The sequence below is a fragment of the Silene latifolia genome, chromosome 6 (assembly GCF_048544455.1).
Source record: "Silene latifolia isolate original U9 population chromosome 6, ASM4854445v1, whole genome shotgun sequence".
In the NCBI taxonomy this organism is placed as follows: Eukaryota; Viridiplantae; Streptophyta; class Magnoliopsida; order Caryophyllales; family Caryophyllaceae; genus Silene; species Silene latifolia.
The window spans coordinates 129,567,908-129,589,203 of NC_133531.1; the positions used below are offsets into that span (position 1 = coordinate 129,567,908).

The following is a 21,296-nucleotide window of genomic DNA, read 5'->3' on the forward strand; positions in this document are numbered from 1 at the left end:
ACAAAACTTCCTTAGAAATGCCTTCCTATGCATAAAAAACACACCATGTTACAAATTACAACTCAAAAAACTATAACTTAGAAATGCCTTCCTATGCATAAAAAACACACCACATGTTGCAAATTATAACTCAAAAAACTATGTTAGAGATATCAATGTTATCAGCTCAAAACATCAAAAACACCATCATATGTTCATCTCTTTTCCCTTTCTCGACTCGTCGACTTAGGCCTTACATTACTATCACCACCTTCCCAACACCATCACCATCACCATCACTACCAACGCCACCACGCAAGTTGGTACGTGGTGCGAGCAGCTCTGAAGTGTATTGTACTAGGGTTGATGATAAAGGAGGTTGTAACCCAATGTGGGACGACGTGTTTTTAATACCGTTAGACTCGACATTCTTCAGTAACGGTTATTCTTGTGTTATTCTCGAGATTTACACTAGAAGGACCTTGATGGGCCGAGGTTTACTGGGTTGGGTCCAGATCCCTGCTTCCGATATTTGTAATGGGCTTCTTCCTATTGGTTTGGCCCATCACTTGAGTTACCGACTAAGAGAAAGAGACGGTTCAAGAGGTAATGGCATTGTTAATGTTTCATGTAAGGTCATAGGCGAAGCCCCGGTTGTAGGCCATCGGAATGCATCGGTGGAGGAAAATAGATTGGTTCCGGTTGACACGTGGAGGATCGTAACGGGTATACCATTGAACACATGTCCAATGGATAGAGGAGACACTACTAATGTACATGCTCATACTCCAAAACAATACAAGTCAAAGTTGGAAAACCCAATAAATATACACAAATTCTCATTATAGACGGACACTATCCGTCTATACGTATAGACGGATACCATTTTCCCTCACAAAATACCCATTTGCCATAAAGTGGGAAGCATACCTATTTTATTAGAGGTCTTTACCCGTCTGTTCGCCCCACCCGTCTATACCAAGACCTATTGATAAATATATCATTGTAAGTTTGTGACATCTATTGTAGTCTTGTTCACTCCACTTTATGGATGGTTCGGCTTATTGTTAAGAAAATGTTCAGGATTATGCAGATATCAACCAACTTATGCTAACCAATCGCGTCAAAATTTCATTCTCCCTGACTATAAGACGTAATACTACATTCAAAGTTAAATATGATCGAGCAACAAGTCTCACAGAAAGAGAGCGTAAAGATCAACACCAAAGTTGACATGAACTAGCTACTATCGACTGTGAAGAAAAAATAAATAAATATAATTCTCTTCTATAAATAAATAAAAAAATTGCAAGAAATGTGTACAATATGCAAAAGGAAAGGATATCATCGACGGAACACACCAAAACACAGGCCAAAACAGCACGAAATATAATACAATTGGTATCAAGCACTATATGTCACATAATTATCACTCGGGAATTCCAGATGTGGGGTACCAGTTGACATGACGAAATCTGTGTGGAATCCTCTTTTAAGTTATCCAAGGTGAAGCAAGTATTGTCAAGATGGTAACGCGAAGCTCTTACGAATAGGCATTGGTGTCGGTGCTGGTGGATCAAGACTCTTTATTATTCCTATCATTCTTTGGATGATGTCTTGGAATGAAGGACGAAGTTCTGGCTTACTGCTCATTTGAAATTTGCATTAAAAAAAAAAAAAAAAAAAAAAAAAAAAAAAATTAACACGGGATTCTCCTGGATTGTTCTGCAAACTATAAAGTTGAAATAGGCAAATCTGTCAATAAAGAGGTAAAAAAAAGGTAAGGAGTTACCTTTGCCAGCAGTCCTTTATGATGGACGAAATACTGGGATCAATGGTTTCCGGTATGTCCAACCTTCTGTCCATGAATCCAACTACTCCAACCACCTTCCATGGTTAACAAAACAAAGTTAACCAAACAGCTGAATTAGTAAAAAATAAGGCAACCAGTAGGCTACGGAGTACTACGCTTCATGTGTTCACACACTCATCCTTCAATTCACGTTTTCCGTATTCCTCTTTGGTCGGTCATCATAAAATCAGCCAATGCAGTCTAAAATGGGGCCACAGAACCTTCTAAACCATGATAACACTGTCACAGCCTTTAAGTTCACAACGTACGTGGCATAGAACCAATGGTCAAGGTCACAAGCGCCCTAATATTGCTAGATGCGGCCAACAACGCCTCAAAGTGTGCTCTAGGGTTACCTCCAAAACCTCGATATCTAGGTCACAAATTGGTGTCGCAGCCGTATGCCAAACCCCTGATGGATGGAACATTGGACGCCCCTGAATACGCTGTCACTTCCACAGTTATAAATACCCTTAACCCGCTTGCATGCAATTGCATATAAAATCAATACAAGCAAATGGATAAAACAGCAGGAGTATCAAATACGAAAGACGGTTAAAGTAAGACCTGTAATGAATTCAGACTGGACCAGGGGATTGACACGGTCATCAGTTCCCATAAGATAACTCCGAAGCTGAATATATCTGATCTGCAAAAATCCCATAGGAAAGAAATTCAGAAGAACTGCAGTGTTCTGGAACAATTATCTAACACATAACACAAAGATCCACTGGGGCAAATCGTGCACAGTGATCAAATCAAACAAGACCATTCTCTCAGTTGGGTTGTTAACAAAAATGCCATCCTTGATGTTTATCGGCAATACACTATACACTAATATGAAAGTGAAAGCATTTAAAGAAACAATAGAGCTTCAATGGCATAGAGTTCGGAGATTACTTTTCATTAGATAGTTCATTTCGTAGAACTTCTGGGGCCATCCATTGAGGCTGCAAATCAAATTAGGATACAAGCAAACAAAAAAGGTCATTACAGCCGGAGCACAATATGAAGTGGTTGCATAACTGGAGTAAATACAACCACATTGTCCTACTATAGGATTAAATGCTAAATGTTCCTAGTGGAGATAAAACTTAAGACATAAATAAATGATCATAGTTTATGACAATCTTACTGTTCCTCCTCCAGATTTGGCGGTCAAATAAGTTGCATTTTTCAGCTTTGATAGGCCAAAGTCACCGACCTAATAAACGAGGTCTAATGTGTCAGCCACCTTATAAGAATTTAAGGTGCTTTACTTGAGAAAAGGCGGACATACGTACTAGCGCTAATTACCTTAACATTCCAGTTCTTGTCAACCAGTAAATTCGATGATTTCAGGTCCCGATGTACTATAGGTGGATTTCTGCGATGCAAATAATTCATGCCCCTTGCCTGCGGCCAAATAAAGTGTAAATTGTGAAAAAAAAAAGCAAAAATAAACAATAAAAATCAATAGAGCGTTCTCAGCAACAGGAATGTGATATGTTTAATATGACTGAAACCGTACAACATCAAGGGCCATCCTCAACCGCCGTCTGCGATCCAATATCTGATTGTTCTTGTGTAGTATCTTAAACAGGCTACCCCTACAAGTTGCACAAAGCTGATTGTAAGCAGAATGCATCTTGCATCAAAATTATGAGCACAATAACTTTGGCAAATAGATTAAATAGCCATTAGCCAAGCCCTAGATTAAATATAACGCCAGTGCTTCAAATCTCATATTTTCTACTTCAAAATATTCAGCTTTAAATGCACAATTTTCTAAGCTATGGCCTATGGTTCATCTATCCTGATGCCAAATTTTACAGTGATATGGAAGAATATGACTGTCTCGGTTACACAAGGCCTGCTCATAAGTATATATTACCTGGGCAAATACTCTGTAACAATTGCAAGACGCTCTTGAGAATAACATGCTCCCATGAAGAGCAAAACATTTGGATGTCTTAGTTTCCTCATAATACCGATCTGCAGCATCCTCGTTGGTCAGATGCAGCTAGCACCCTTTTCAATTAAAGATATTGTGAAGATCAATCAGTACACCGACTTACCTCCTTTTTATAACCGAGTAGAGTTCCTTCATTATAATCTTTCCCAAAATATACCTTAATAGCAACATCCTACAGCATGGATAAGAGATCAGTATTCACATCCAAACTCTAAGTAAGCTTGAGATTCAACCTTGATTTACAACATACCGATCCATTCCATAGTCCATGATAGACAACAGCATATGAACCTGTGGAACACTAGTAGTTATGACTAAGGACACATATCAAGGACTTTCAAGGAAATGTATCAATAATTGAAAAAAAAAAGTTTTTGAAGTTAACAGTTTACCTTGACCAATTTCCTCTCCCAGGTGTAGGTCTTCCCATCGAATATCAGAGTCCGCCATTGCGTTTAACTCTCCTGAGCTACTGCTAGCTTGACTCTCCAATGAGCTTGGTATTGTTTTCACCCCTACCTGTCGTTCAGTAGCATCTTCAATTTCCCTTGCTTTATGTTTTTCCAAATCAGCCTCCAACTCATCATCCACACGCAAGCCTATTCATAGCAACGAAGTTGGCAGAACAGGTATTACTTGAAAGAGCCTTTCTAAAGAACATGAATTCCTTATTACATATGCGAGTATTATTTTACCTTGAAAAGGAGAATATCCGATATCGAGAGCAGAATTATGGGACACGGTTTCTTTTGGACCTCTGGGCCAGCATGAATCATCCTCACTTCTGTGTAGAACGCCACTTTCCATAAAGCTACTATAGTTAGCTTCACTTTTGTTGGTGGTACTCTTCTTTCGCAATTTTGCAAATAACTTGGCTGCCTGTGATGATGGCAAAATAGGCCACTCCATCATAATTCATAATGGTATTCTTTACATAAAATACTGAATATGACTACACAAAGATGTCAGTCATATCCCTATTTAAGCAGATTGCAGCATAGCTGGCGTCATTTGAACCTCATTTATAATAAATCAACAATTTAGAATATCAAAATAGTTTCATTCACACTTTTCTTTTTTGAAATTTTAACAAGCTCAAAATCCAAATGATTGATCATTCATATAATCAAATTTCATGATTACTTCTTCCTTGAAAGGTGAAGCCGCGAGATGCAACATAGTTATAGGTTTAAATCCCTGATTTCATGTCATTATAGTTGGGAAATCCTGAAGAGTTACTGAGTACATTATAACTACTAACTAGAGCACAGCAATTCCTAAAAAGAGTTCCCTGTTTTGAAGAGAACCCCTTCAAAGAGTCAGGTATCATATGCGTACATACTAAAGGTCCCTCTGTTCGGTTCAATTCCTACCTTTAACAAAATTTGTAAAATGTAGTTAATTGGACCGATCATAGGGAATAAATGGGAATTAATCCAACAGTTGAGAAGCCAATCATCTTTTACATAAGCACGTCCTCTAGAGAATTGCAACATAACAGCCTTATATTTCCTAAAAACACTGAGACGAGTCTAAATAGAAGCAACTATAAAGAAACGGCTTAAATGTTCGCCATGGTCCATGCGTAATATGAAGGTACTATTAAAAAGTAAATCTGAAGGGCCATGAAAGAGAGTAGAGAAGTACAATCTTTGCAGGTTGAGAAATCACGGATTCCTCCTCCTGGAAATCTCTTCCTCCACTTGCGCCTCTAGTTATCTGCAAATCAGAAATGATCTCAAAATTTGCCAGACAAAAAATTTGGAACAACGGCTGCTGCCTCCTATACAATATTAACCAATAGGATATTACAAAAAATAAAGCTCACATCCTCGTGGTGGTGTAGATTTGAATCTCGGAAATCAAAATCAGATCCTTCTCTGTCGTCTGGAATGTTATCCCCTACTTTGCCCAATAGAACTCTCGAGGCCTGGTTAAACACACTAACAGACTATCACAAAGGCGATCAGAAAGAAACAAGAAGCATTAAAAAAAAGGAAACTTTCAGGAACTGATAAGCACCAGATCCGAAAAAGACGAAGCCATCTGAGGCACCGAAGCAATCTGTGGCCTATGAGGCCACTGAATTCTTCTCCTGTCAAATCCAGGTTTCCTGGGTTGTTCTGACGTCAAATTGTTAAATACAACAGCATCACTTGAAACAGTGACAACACCAATCAGCTGACCATCCTCATATAGTGGGCTTTTAGTCACCAATGCCATAAAAAGTTCACCAGACCTTTTCTTGAAAGGGAACTGACCCGACCATGAATGGCCAAACCGCAGCTTTTCCATTATTCTATTCATGTATGGAGCATACTGTTCTTCAATAAGTATTTCCCAAGAGCATTGTCCTAATACTTCATAGTCCCGCCATCCATAAAGCTTCTCTGCAGCATGGTTCCTGTTTGAGACGGAGTAGTTCATAAGCTTCACGGATGATGCCGCCTATTTGGTTAACTAGACTATAAACTGCAAAATTTTAATTTTTTCTTTGAACCAATAATAACAATACCAATATAACACTATACTGTAAGCGAACAATCCTTTAGCTAGCTCAGATAAGTGAAGCTAAGAGTGTGCACAAGTTCACAAACACGCAGTTTGAAGGCCACATATTAAACCTCCAATGACCTCTGCAATGAGATAAAAGTTGAATCTATGATCAGTTGGGACTGTAATCTCCTAAACAAGCGGTCCTTGTTTCAATTCAGCTTTTTTGCGGAGAAATGAAACCAAAGCTACGAGAGCGATTTACTCATTAATTTGTCTTTGGCGCCCCGAAAGAGACAGTCCAAGTGTCGGTACAGAATGATATTGTTAAAAACAAAAACAAAAAAACTAAAACGGAAATATCAAATTTATTGTCGAAATCCTTAACTGCAATCTGCTAAATCAGCTAAAAGCCAATCATGTACATAGTAATATCCAAAGACTACAATGGAAGCATTGTTAAATGATTAAATCCCACTTGTTATTTTGTTTTCTGTACCAACAATCACAACAAGCATTGTACTACTACTATTAACAACAACTAATCTCCCCGTATTTCGAGACTAAATCCAAACATTCATCGGCTATCGTCTATGTACCAGCAAAAACAACACACAAATTTCAATAGAATCGGCCGCCATTAACTTAAAATCTATACTTCAGCAAAATATAAAATAAAATTAGCATAACAATCACAACAAGCTCATTGTTAAATCCCACTTGTTATTTTGTTTTCTGTACCAACAATCACAACAAGCATTTTACTACTACTACTATTATTAACAACTAATCTCCCCGTATTTCGAGACTAAATCCAAACATTCATCAACTATTGTCTATGTACCAGCAAAAACAACATACTCGGACGGTCTTTGTGCCGAAAAGAATAGATAACAAATGACCGAGACGGAGGGAGTACTAAATTTCTATAGAATCGGCCGCCATTAACTTAAAATCAATACTTTGCAAAACATAAAACAAAATTAGCCGCTCTAAATTCCTCATTTCTAGCATAACAAATTCAATCCTCAAATCTCCACTCCATATCTCTGTATACTGAAATCAACTGATTATTTCTCCAATTACCAAACTCGACGATCATTTAAAAAACAATATCTCAATCCAAAAGCGTAATATTTTTTTGGAAAAGCACATAAAACAACATGTACAAGCAAAATCACTAGTCATAAATGGAAGATAATCCAATCCTTTGTCAAACATGATTATCCACAACAATTCGCTACTCGATAAATGATTAAACATAAATAAACTCGCGATCATTTAAAAAAACGCAATCAGAAATCAAAGAGGCATCATTTTGTTGAAAAAAATAAATTAATCTATCTGTAAGTCTTCTATAAGGCGGTTTTACATTAATATCGACTCGTAAATGCAAAATTACTAGGCATAGAGATGTTCAAAACATTAACATAACGATAATAAATGAATCATTACTCCATAAATCCACAAACCAGTAAGTAATCTCTCCAGAAGCAGGATCAGTCACGTGGACGGCATGGTCAAGCGACTGAAGCACGTGACCATACGGACCGCCACATCGAAAGTTACCAGGAAACGAAAACACGTCATCCGGTGACGTGGCAACCTCGTCCTTAGCCAGCACCTCGAGTTGAGCTTTAAGACTCGCGTAACTCACCTCCAACTCGGAGCAACGATCCACCAAGACTCGGATCAAACTCGTTCCTGACTCGTCGGAGCCCATTTTTTATAGTCGCAGTTAGTATTCTCTCTCCTCGCCGGTACTTATTCGCCGGGAAGGGTAAAGTTGGAAAATCGGTGCGCATTATTTTAGTCGTGCAAGTTGCTTGAGTAGTGTATTTACCCAAAGATTATTGGATTATTATATTTTGTTGAATTAATTAATTTATATTTATTAATTAAATAATTGGTTGGCGACAGAGATTAGATAGTACGGATTAAAGGGCAAAAGTAAAATAATTGAAGGTGATGTGTGGTGGTGTCACGTGCCGCTACGGGAAGCAAATGGGAAGATGAGTGGTGGAACTTGGGAAGGTGGGTGAACGAGTTGTGAAGGAAGATTGTGTGGCTCTGTTTTTTTTGTTTAAAATATTAAAGCTTGGTATTTTTCACTAATTATAAAAATTTATGATCAGTCTTATCGCATTGTGCATGTCAGATGCTGGATCCCAATTTCTCAACTAGTATAGACTCTGTGGATTATATGATAGAATTATGAACGGTTGAATATTATTGAATTGTAGTATTGCATAATAATATATGAACGATGAGTACAATATACTCCCTTCTATTCTAAATAACTCTTCCTATTTCCTTTTTCGTCTATTTATAATACTCTCTCTATTTCCTTATTTGGCAAACTTTAATACTTATTTTAATCACCTCACTCCACAACAATACCCCACAATACTCATACTTTATCTTATTTTAATCACCTTACCCCACAACAATACTTATTTTAATCACACAATATCTCCTCTCTCTCTCTTCAATCTCCTACCCCACTACAATATTTTACCATATAATACTCCCCTCCCTTAAATCACGTGCCCTCCATGAAAGGAGAGGGTTATTAAGAATAGGAGGGAGTACATAGTAGAGTTAAGCTAGGGTTACAAGGATTGCTACGCAAGACACGCCTAATTACAAAGAGATACGGAACGATATATTTCCTAAATTACAAATATATACGGAGCTAAATTATAGAAACGAATAACTGTTAAGATATTTCCAACTGTTAAGATATTTCCTTTACACGCTCCCGCAAGACGGTCGGTCGAAGAGTAAGACCGATCTTGGAGACTAAACGGAGAAAACGAGCTCGAGGTAGCGGCTTGGTTTATAAGCCTAACTGGTCATTGCCATTAAAATGGTGAACACGGATGGAACCCAATTGGACGGACAAAGTGAAAATCAAGTGCAAGTTGTTTCATACGGGTATTGAATGAGGACGCACCAAAATTGGCACAGAAAATTACGGGGACGGATAACCAAGTCGGTGATGCTAGGTAGTCGGAGGTGTCGTGTGGATCGTGTAGGCAGTCAGAGAAGAAGGTGTCGCTAAACGTGCTTAAGTTTGCCGATTTTTCGAAAATAAAGTGTGTTTTGCAACGGTCTCTGCTGAGGTCGTTGGAGGGTCAAACGGTAACGAAAAACCGAGTTTTTGGACGTTTTGGAATCGTAAGACTACGAATTTTGTGAATATGGAAAGAGTCGGGGTCGTTGATAATCCTAAGTGGTGCGAAAAACGGTCGAAATGGCTGCTGGTCAGAACCTCTGTTTTCGAAAACAGAAACAGGGTCTGTTTCGAGGTGTTTTGGCGTAGGCTATGGCTCGGTTTCCTAGATTTTAAGCTAGGTTTGTAGTCGAGAACGGGAGGTGTCGAACTGGGTTGTATCACGGTGGTCGAATGACGGTACCATGGTGGTTGTGAATGGTGACAGTTGATGACGGGTCGGGTTTTTTAGTGGAGGTGCGAATTATGGTGTGTGTCGATGTCGTTTATGCGTGTGATGCAGGAGAGACTCGTGGTGGCGTGAATAAGGAACAGTGGTGGTTGTCGTTTTTTAGTTCGAATGACGATGGTGGTGAGACGGTTGGTGTGATGGGTAAAAGTATTGGGCAATAGTGTATGCAAGGGTTTGTCGTTTATTAAACAGGATGCTTTGTGATGTAACTATTGTGTGTGGTTTCAGTAACGGAGTAGAGAAAGTCGGTTTCAGTAACGGTGTACGTTTGATGCATTTCGCGGGTGAAGGTAGCGGGAGTGGGTCGGATTTTGGGTGGATAGATTTTCGGAAATAGGATCTACTCCGAAGGATTTAACCCCTATCAAGAGCACGAGGTTCTGATACCATGATAGAATTATGAACGGTTGAATATTATTAAATTGCATTGCATAATAATACATGAACGATGAGTACAATATATATAGTAGAGCTAAGCTAGGGTTATAAGGATTGCTACGCAAGACACGCCTAATTACAAAGAGATACGGAACGATATATTTCCTAAATTACAAATCTATACGGAGCTAAATTATAGAAAGGAATAACTGTTAAGATATTTCCAACTGTTAAGATATTTCTTTTACATTATATACACCCTATTTATACTGTTATACGGAGTAGTTTTTAGTATATTATTTATAAATTATAAGTTGACAATTCATTACTTCTGTAACGTTTCTCATTATTTGAGAAAATAAATTAAAAAAAACTAATCAAGAGATTTATGTAATAACATGAAATGTGTATTTTAATAAAAATATTTTTTTTTATGCAAAATTAGTGATATTATTTTATACTCTAATTTTTTTTATATCTTCCCATTTATCAAAATATCTTTTCTTTCACAAAATATCATTTTCAGGCAAAAAAAAGTTATATGTGTGTCGAAAAAAGCGGTCAAAATATTGTCTAGAAGATCAAGAAAATAAATGGGAAGACTAAAAATGAAGAGAAGATTATATCAAAATAGGAAAGTAAATAAGAGTTTATATCAAAATAGGAAATGTGCTTTTAGGCGAGAAAATGTGAAGTTTTTCCTATTCATTTAGTATATATGAGATGGTAGAGAGTTCACCGACCTTGAAGTTAGGGGTCCGATTACCATTAAACTAAAATATAGTAATGTTGATAGGCAATTTCTAAACACCACTTTAAGAGCAAGTGAAATGGTGAGTTTTTATCTAGTTGTCAATAAGAACTTTATAAAGTTCTTCCCATTGTGAGTAGTATTGAGTTTGTCAGATAAAGAACTAAGTTTTTGTTTAAGAAACAAGTTCTTTGATAGTTTCAAAAAAAGAAAATATTTTAATGTAGATAAAATAATAAGAATTGAGTCTCAATTAAGAACCAACAAAAAGTTCTTGCACTGTTTCTAAAAAAAAATTATTCCATTGTGTTAAAAACAAGTTCTTAAATCTAGTAATTGACAAAAAATGACTTGGCATAAAAGAAAATTCTTCCATTGCACTTGCTCTAAATCCTCGAAGAAACCAGTGATCTGCCCCGGTCTTAAACTGACTAAAACTATCCTTAAAACTAAACTTTTAAATGTGAAAAAATATTTTTTTTTTAAAAAAAAAAAAAATTGTTAAAGGATAGTACTAAGAAAAAATTAGATTATCCGGACAAATTCAATATCTAATCCGAAATTTAGGATTTTGTATTTGTATAATTAAGTTCGGATCAAATGTTAATATTTGTTTTACAAATAGTACTGTAGAATGATCCGATCCATAATCATATTTTTCTATTAATTTTTTTTGTTATTGCTCTTTCACATACGCATTTTACTCTTTTACATACATTTTTTTTATAAAATTTCCACTACATACCCTTACCATCAAACTTTGTTCTCTCTTTTTCTTTCTCTTACAATCTAAACAAAATCCTCCTAAATTCTTCAATAATGGATCTTAACATCTCATATCAAACAACTAATAACTATTTTTATCAATACATTACATTAATTTTATTTAATAAGTTAATTTAATTGTTAATTACTTAATTTTGTCAACTAGGGTTTTGATGGGAATGGATGATTTTGGGTTGGATAATCTAGGTAATCTGCATCCTAAGGCTAGTGGTGGCTGCATCTCGATTTAGCGGAGGAGCAAGACAATGGCGTGCGAGGGAGATGCAAAAGACGAAGGAGGGACAATGACGGGGTTCAGTTGGCCAATTTTGGGGGCTCCTATGGGTGGTTAAGGAGTAGATGTGGTGGCTCGATTTTTATTTATTTATGGTCTACGGTTATGCCTTTGGTGGCTTTTTGTGGGTTTGTCGTTGGTAGCTGTTGAGAGCGGATGGGTCGCGCAAGGTGTTTGTCGTGGTTGGCGACGGAAGTGTGTGGTCAGATGGGGTTGGGCGCCGACGACCCGCTAGTGGTTGTCAAGTAAAGGAATGATGGCGGTGGCAAGGGTGGCGGAGAAGTTGTTCGTTCTTCTAGTTTATTAGATGATGCAACGGTAGGAGAGAGAGGGGTAAAGAAAAGACTGAAAAAATAAAGGGGGTAAAAAGGTAAAATGCGTATGTGAATGAATAAAATCCGTGTGTGAAAGAGCAATACCGTTTTTTTTGTATTGTCAAATTTTAGTTTTAATGAGTGTATTTAGAGAATTATACTCTTAGCTTGGTTTCCCTATTATTTTGCAAATATTCCAACTTTTCCGTACTTTTATAACTTTCACCTCGATTTTAATTATAAGTATAACACTCTGTGAGATAACACCTAAAAGTGTTTTAAAATGCAAAAATATATAAGTGATATATAAATTCTATGTTGAGATTGAAGTAGGAAAATAAAAGCAAACCATCGTGTGAGACGATGAATATGATATTGATTCAAACTTTAAATTTTCAAAAAAATTATGACATTACCAAATATCTATATCTAATCAGATTAATACTTCGATATTTGAACAGTAGATATCCTAAACATTTGAATTGAATATAAATTGAGACTTCTTAAGTTGTTAAATTCTTAATTTACTTCAATTTTCGCGTAGTTATTAACACGTTCAATCATTGAACAAACTAGTTTTGATGTCCGGCTACGCCCGGATCGGACCGGACCGGGACGGAATCAATGAAAAGCCCAATCTCGGTCAAAACCTTTCTAGGATTCTAGTTTTTCAATCTGACCCATTACAGACTCGATTTTAATGACTAACATTAACTTATTTTTTTCTTAGAGTACATATTTCTTCACCGTTATGGGCATAACATTAAACGGGGCTTCTTAAATTTATGATGTGGAATAATATTTAACTAATTTTAAAGAAGAACATATGAGAACATTATTAGGCAATTGTATGTGATTAAAAATTAATCACCTAAGCTCACCCCATATGCAATTTAGATACGTAGTACTCCCTATAAGTTTCAAAGTTCACTTGTAGCACTCCCCGCCTTACAATGCTTAATTTTTACTTGACCTTAAAATTTTGATTACTCACCTTTGCCATAGGCCCATAACTAGCGCTAGCCATAAGCACGGGCTAACTCGGACCAACTCGACCCGTCTTTGGCCCGTTTTTAGGCAATTTGGCCCGGTCCGCCAATAGCACGACCCATCATTTTAGAAAAAAAATAATAATAAAAAAAAGGTAAGTCCTGTTAGATTGAGAAGAATTGATTTGAATGTGATGATTTTCATTGATTCAATATCATACAATATATATAGGAGTACATATGCACAAGTTAAGGAAAACCTATTAACAATTACCTAAAGCTAAACAAGAGATATGGAAAGAACAAATATAGGAAAGATACATAGAGTAACGATCAAGGTAGAAAGATACGGAAATATATACAATAATATTTTAATGACTAACACGCCCCCGCAAGATGGACGTTCCGGAGGACAGGCCAATCTTGGAGCAGAGAGTAGTGAACCGAGAACGAGGGAGAGCTTTCGTAAGAATGTCGGCCAATTGATCATTGCTAGAAATGTGTTGAACACGTAAGTGCTGAGACCGTATCCGCTCACGAACGAAGTGAAAGGCAATGGCAACATGCTTCATACGTGAGTGAAAGACGGGATTTGCAGAGTAATGCGTAGCACTGAGATTATCACAAAAAAGAACCGGAGGAGAAGAAGGAGTAATACCAATGTCGAGTAGGAGAGCATGAACCCATTCAAGATCAGCTGTAGTGTCTGCAATGGCGCGGAACTCCGCTTCCGTAGTAGATGTAGCAAGAGTCCGTTGTTTCTTAGAAGACCAGGCAATGGGATTACGACCAAGGTAAATAATATAACCAGAAGTAGACACATAATCATCCTTGTCCCCGGCATAATCCGCATCACAATAAGCATGTAATTGAAGAGGAGAATTTCGAAAAAGCTGCAAGCCAACATTAATTGTACCGTGAAGATAGCGAAGGAGCCGTTTGACAGCTGCCCAATGAATGTCAGTAGGAGAAGACATAAACTGAGCGAGTCGATTAACAGTAAACGAAATATCAGGCCGAGTAAGAGCAAGGTATTGAAGGCCGCCAATAACCGCACGATACTCAGTGGGATTAGAGAGCAAGGTGCCATGAGAACGCAACAAAGGAGGATGAGCAGCAATGGGAGTTGGAAGAGGCTTGGACTCATTCATTTTGTGGCGTTCAAGTAAGTCCGTGATGTACTTTGTCTGGGTAAGCAAGAGACCTGCAGAATTAGGAGTAACTTCGACACCCAAAAAATAGGAGAGAGAACCTAAATCCTTGAGAGAAAACCGAGCTGCCAGTGTGGTAACGAAGGATGAAAGACAAGCTGCAGACGGACTGGTGAGAATTATATCATCAACATATACCAACAGATAAATAGGGGAAGAAGTAGAAGTGCAAATAAAAAGTGACGGGTCAGCAGGAGATATGCGAAAACCGTAAGCAAGCAAGGCTGCTTTGAGCTCAGTATACCAAGCACGAGGCGCTTGCTTGAGACCATAGATAGCCTTAGACAAGAGACAGTGATGAGAGGGACACGATGCATCAACAAACCCCGGAGGTTGTGTCATATATACCGTGTCAGTAAGAGAACCTTGTAAGAAAGCATTATTAATATCCAATTGACGGAGAGACCAATTGTTACCAACTGCAAGAGACAGAAGAAGACGAACCGTGGCCGGTTTTACAACCGGACTGAAAGTTTCCGAATAATCAAGACCAGGTCGTTGATTAAAACCTTTGGCAACTAACCGAGCTTTGTATTTGTGAATTGTATTATCAGGATTGTACTTGATTCGAAAAACCCATTTGCACCCAATTAAATTACGATCAGGTTGAGGAGGTACAAGGGACCAGGTTTTATTTTTGGTGAGGGCAGTGAACTCCTCAAGCATGGCATCACGCCAATGAGGAATAGAGAGGGCCTGTTTGGCTGTCGTGGGGAGGGAATGAGTGGGAGAAAGAGTGACAGTTTTAGCATACTTAGGGTTCGGTTTCCTAATGTTGTTGAGAAGGCGAGTGGTGACTGTGCGCAGGGGAGGGGGTGGTGGGGGAGGAGGTGGAGGAGGTGGTGTGGAAGGGACAGTGGGACTGGTGGTGGTAGAGGCAGAGTGAGGCGAGGAGGCAGGGGAGGCAGGGGAGGTAACATGCGAAGGGGATTGGTCAGCAGAGGGAGTTGTGGTTGTAGCAGGTGTTGTAGGTGATATAGGGATGGCTGGGGAGGATGCCGTGGGAGAGGGGGTGTCTATGGAGGGATCCTGAGTGACAGGAGTAGATGATGGAGGAGGTAGAATAGGTAACATAATGTCACACCATCGAGCAGTGGTTGAGGAAGACAAAGGAGAAGTGTTCGTGAGGGTGGAGTATGGGAAAGAGTCCTCAACAAATTTGACATGTCGGGATGTATAAAGACGTTTAGAGATCGGTTCAAGACAGTGATAGGCACTTTGGGAGGCGAAATATCCGACAAAAATGCAAGGTTTGGACCGAGAGTCTAGTTTATGAGAAGCGTAAGGACGGAGCCAAGGATAACATAAGCAACCAAAACTCCGTAATTTAAGATAATTTGGAGGTTTTTGAAAGAGTTTGAGAAAGGGAGACGCATTGTCAAGGGACCGTGTAGGAAGACGATTAATTAGATATACCGCAGTGGAGAAGGCATGAGGCCAAAAAGTGAGAGGCAGTGAGGCGTGAGATAGAAGAGAAAGACCTGTTTCAACTATGTGACGGTGTCGACGTTCGGCATAACCGTTATGTTCGGGAGTATGAGGTGGGGAGGTAAGGTGAGAGATACCGTTGATAGACAAGGCTGGGGTAAGTTTGATAAATTCACCACCATTGTCGGAAAAGAATTGCTTAATAGGACGATTAAAATATTTCTCGACAATGGCTTTGAAACGTTGGAACACTAGTGCAGTATCTGATTTGTTTTTGAGAGGATATAGCCAGATATACTTTGTGAAATGATCGACAAAAATAACATAATATTTGTAGTTATCATAGGAGAGAATAGGACTAGTCCAAACATCAGAAAAGACTAAATCGAGAGGAGCAGAAGTAGATAATGTAGACTCGGAAAAAACTAATTTATGGCTTTTATTAACGTCACAGGCATTACAATTTGAATAAGTAAGAGCAGGAATGTTTAATGAAAAATTACTACGTAAATAAGATAAGATAGATTTAGACGGATGTCCTAATTTATGGTGCCATGTGACGGAGGAAGCTAGGAGGCCAACGTGAGCTTGAGGCGTTGGAGGATGCCAAAGATAAACACCGTCTTCAAGATTGCCTTGAAGAAGGATCTGACCCGTTTGAATAACCTTTATCAAAAAAGAAGAAGAAGAGAATTCAATTGTGGCGTTATTGTCACGACAAAATTGAGAGACGGAAAGAATTTTGCGAGAAATACGAGGGACATGTAAAACATTAGAAAAAACGAGTGTGGAATTTGAAGCAGTAATATTAAAGGAACCGATATTAGAAATTGAAAGAGACGTACCATCACCAATGATAACATCATCGGAGCCATCATATGGTGAGTGAAGGGAGAGAGTTGTAAGGTCATTGGTGATGTGGTGACTAGCACCACTGTCAACTATCCATGGACGAGAGGAGGAAGGCTGTGAGGACGCAGCCGTGTGGACTTGTGGCTGGCTGTTTGGCCGAGGTGAAGACCGAGGAGGGAAAAGATCAGGGATTTGGATATTGGGGAAGTCTTTCTTGAACCTGCGACATATGGTAAGGTAATGTCCGGGAAACTTGCAGTATTGACAGCGACCTTTGAAAGGGGTTTGAGACTCAGGGAAGGACGGGGTAGAGTTAGGGGTAGGAAGGAGAGGGGGTTGAGTTGAAGGACGGGAGTAGGAACGGTTGTAGTTGGGACGGGTTTGAGCAGCGAGAGCCGTGGCAGGGAAGGAGGATGAGGAAACAGGGGTAGGGGTGGTATGTTTTAAGGTGAGTTCATGATTGATTAATTTTTCATGAAGGGAGTCAAAAGAAATAGTGGTGTCACGAGCTCGTATGGAATCGATAACAGATTGATAGGTGCTATCGAGACCACGCAAGACTTTGGCGATGATGTCCTCGGCATCCATTGGTTTGCCAAGGGCCGCAAGTTTGTCAGTGTAGGTTTTGAGTTGAGTCATGTAGTCGGATATGGATAGGTTACCTTTGGAGAAGGAGTCAAGTGTGTCCTTAATTTGAAGGATGTGTCCTCTAGAGGGATTAGCATAGGTGTTGGAAAGGGTTAACCACGCTTCACGTGAGGTGGTAGCGTTGGTGAGGAGGGAGGCAATATTGTTGGGTAGCGTGCCAGTGATGGCACCAAGAATGAGCCTATCTTGGCGTTGCCAAGAGTTAAGTGCCGGGTTGGGTTTGGTTGTTTTTGTGGTTTCATCAGCGACAGTGTCAGGGGGAGCGGGATGGGTACCATCGACAAATTTGAGTAAGTCGTAGCCGAAGAGGATGTTTGAGAGTTGGGTTTTCCAATTGAAATAGGTAAGGGGTGTGAGTTCCTTGCATTGAGATAGGTTAACATCAATGAAGGGAGCCTTGGGGTCATTAGGATTTGGAATGAGGTTGCCATGAGGTGCCATGGTGAAGGTAAGGCCGGGTGAAGGTGAGAAGACCGAAAAAAAAATTGGGTGTTTTGTGGGAAAGACGGATCTTACAAGCTCGATACCATGTTAGATTGAGAAGAATTGATTTGAATGTGATGATTTTCATTGATTCAATATCATACAATATATATAGGAGTACATATGCACAAGTTAAGGAAAACCTATTAACAATTACCTAAAGCTAAACAAGAGATATGGAAAGAACAAATATAGGAAAGATACATAGAGTAACGATCAAGGTAGAAAGATACGGAAATATATACAATAATATTTTAATGACTAACAAGTCCCGTCCCGCCAGCTTGGCCCGGGTTATATTTCCCGCCGCCCGACCCACCTCACCCACGGGCCTGACCAAAAGAGCCTGGCATGCCATTTGGTGGGCCCATTCAGACCTGAACCCGACCCGAGAACACCTCTAGCTATAAAATTCGCAACATTGGATGACATTGTTTTTTGGAAGAGGTATAGAAATTAGAAAGTGTGATATCCCGCATATCGTACTAGTACTCTTAAGAGTCTTTAGCAAGACCGAATAAAGTACAAGTGTACAACTCATCTATCCATAAACATAAATGAGCTTTTAATGATGAAATGGCGGTTTTATACTCGAAAACGGTCTAACAATCTTACTAATATTCAATTTATGTAGCGAGTAATAAGCAAATTAAAGAGAGTGAATATAAAATAAATAAAAGAAGAGAAAAATCATACCAGAAGAGGATATGGCCAGAAGGAACAGAGGTAACATGAAGAGCATGGCCTAGAGACTGAAGCAGACTATGGTATGGACTTTTGAAATTCCCTCGGAAAAACGGTCCATTATTATAATTATAATCATTATTATTATTATTACTCTTGCTTCCTCCACCTCTTCCACCTCCTCTTTCATTATCCCTCCTACTCTTGAGTTCACACAACACTTCCTCTAGTAATTCTCTTAGTCTCTCGTGACCCGCCTCCAATCTCGTGCACCGCCTCGCTAAAACCCGGTTCGTGCTCGATCCTGCCTCTTCCAATCCCATTTCACCCTTAGGCCAGCTTAACTAAGGTGATATCAGAAACGACAATTTTAAAAATCTAAGTGCAATAGGATAAAGTTATGAGAGGTGATACTCACGATTTGGTTAAATTAGATTAAAATGAAAATAACTGTTCTAAAAATTTCAATTTTTTTTTTTTACGGGAGATAGACGCAGGACACTACTTACATAAAGAGATTCAATCAATCAAAGTATACTGTTACTATATATAGAAGGGGAATTTGGCGGCTGTGTTAAGTTTTTGAAGCTGGGTGTGTATTGTGTACAGAGGCAAAATAGCTGCCACGTATCAGTAGTATGAGGTTGACTAGTGTGTTAGAGATCCATTGAGTAGTGACTATGACCATTTAATTCAATAGTTTCTTCTTTATTATGGCTGTCGTCATTTATTGGTTTACAAATCTTATCTTTATTAATTCAGAAGACAATACTCAATCCAGGACGTGCCACCTCATTAATTCAATTTTTTTTTTTTTAAAATTCATGTTATGGTGGGACCCGTAAGTGTGCAAATGAGTATATTTCTTCAGAATTCCGCCAATACAAATATCCTACAAATTCAGTCGTAGAACAAATACTATGAAATAATTTTATACATTCCGAATAAATGAAATTAATGGCATATAAGCGGTTTGAATTACAAATCGGAATAAATGAAAATAATACTATGAAATAATTTTATACATTCCGAATAATTTGATAAAACTATATTTATACATATGCAATAAATTTACTGACAACGAGTCCAAAGCGATAATAGCCCAAGCTTTACACTTTGATTTTATTTGTATACAGGTTATTAATTTTATTTTAACAATTCGAAATTTTATGATATACTTCCTCCATTCAACTCCACTCTACCTATTTCTATTTTCTACACTATTCACAAATACACATTCAATTTTGATTTTTTCTCAATACATAAGTGAAAATACATTCATGTGGGATCTTGTTTAATTCGTCTTTACGAGTACACTAAAAATATCTATTTTTTATAATTTTTGCAAATATGTAGTTAACGATATTTACCGCGTAAAACACGCGTTGGCAAATGTGAAAAAGTAAAGTGGTAGAGTGGAGTTGAATGGAGGAAGTATACGGCATCTTTGAATTTGTTAGTTAAAAATAAGAAATATTCAATCATCAAAACAAAATACGAAGTATTATTTATCGATCCATGTACTTCATTGTATATGGGCTTATTAGCACACACACTAATTTCACCAATAAATCATATAAACTTTGATATTCTGATGTTACACTAAGCTGTGTTAAAGTAGATTATTAAATTATATTTCTTTATTCGGGATGTAAAGTTTTTTATGTCTGCAAATTTTATTTACAATAGTATTACGTTATTTCCTCTTAAACCATTACATTTGAACACGTATTTGAAATAAGTGTAAATATTAACTATGTGGATCGTTGATTTAAACCAACTAGATAATTACCAAAAAAAAAAAAAAAAAAAATCATCCAAAATCATTAATACCGGCCCAAATACATACCCGTGCAATTTTGCACGGGTTTAAAACTAGTTAAAGCTATTTATTATCACAAATTCTCATTATAGACACGGACACTATCTGTCTATAGCTATAGACGGATAGTGTCCTTTCACAAATTAAAGTGGGTAGTGTAAGTGGGTGGAAAATGGATACCCCACTTGCACTATCTACTTTAATTTGTGAGATGGACACTATCCGTCTATAGCTATAGACGGATAGTGTCCGTCTATAATGAGACAAACTGATTTATTATATACAATAAGTCTTTCTTGTGACGGGTATATCCGTCACAAGCTTTGTGACGGGTCAAATACTACCACATGGATAGATAAGACAAAATAGAATGCTAGTCTTAGGCAATTTGCTTTTGTCTTATCTCCTTATTTGGATAGTATTTAACTCGTCGCAAGCTTACGACGAATATGTCCGTCAGAGGTGATTTATATAATTGGTTTCCTCAAGGGGAAGGTATCAGTTGCACTAAGGGTTGACAATCATTGCCTTTTGAATTTTCGCGGGTTAGCGTTAAGATAGTGTAACTTGTCTATGTAAACATTGTCTTAACACAACTAAGAAAAGCTCAAAATAGTATATGTTGGACTTCTGAGTTATAAGTTCGGCTCATAAGTCCGTAATCGTTATTACTTTATTGTGGCTTAAATATGGTATATTATATGGCTAAGTTAATGTAAAGATAATATTCTATTGGTTATAAAATAAGGTAAATTCCTAATATATTCTTATGGTGAATATGTATAAAAGAAGGCCCTAGGGATTGGTCCTCTCTCAACCCATTAAAAGAAGTTCTTACGCCTCCATCACAGAAAGGAACTGTCAAGTGCTAAAAGGGTCAAGAGGGAGAAACTCAATCTCAATAATAATCGTTATCGTTTCCGCTGCTGCA

General features: G+C 38.0%; 1 protein-coding gene across 3 annotated transcripts; it reads right to left on the minus strand.

The window, feature by feature from the left end:
* Positions 1 to 1,246: 1,246 nt before the first annotated feature.
* Positions 1,247 to 19,126, minus strand: LOC141587289 (uncharacterized). 3 transcript variants are annotated; one of them, XM_074408733.1, is made up of 16 exons: positions 18,556 to 19,120; positions 5,808 to 6,189; positions 5,614 to 5,715; positions 5,433 to 5,504; positions 4,481 to 4,664; positions 4,178 to 4,384; positions 4,036 to 4,076; positions 3,889 to 3,957; positions 3,705 to 3,805; positions 3,342 to 3,420; positions 3,128 to 3,226; positions 2,967 to 3,035; positions 2,732 to 2,781; positions 2,399 to 2,480; positions 1,772 to 1,866; positions 1,247 to 1,624 (listed from the first exon to the last, which is right to left on the minus strand). In XM_074408733.1, the coding sequence occupies exons 1-16, from the start codon at positions 18,864 to 18,866 to the stop codon at positions 1,501 to 1,503; spliced, it is 2,067 nt and encodes a 688-aa protein (XP_074264834.1). In that variant the 5' UTR covers positions 18,867 to 19,120; the 3' UTR covers positions 1,247 to 1,500. The 3 variants fall into 3 exon arrangements, with proteins under 3 accessions (XP_074264834.1, XP_074264835.1, XP_074264837.1); XM_074408734.1 differs by lacking the exon at positions 18,556 to 19,120 and adding an exon at positions 7,751 to 8,336; XM_074408736.1 differs by lacking the exons at positions 1,247 to 1,624; positions 1,772 to 1,866 and adding an exon at positions 1,873 to 2,277 and having other exon boundaries at positions 18,556 to 19,126.
* Positions 19,127 to 21,296: the final 2,170 nt, after the last annotated feature.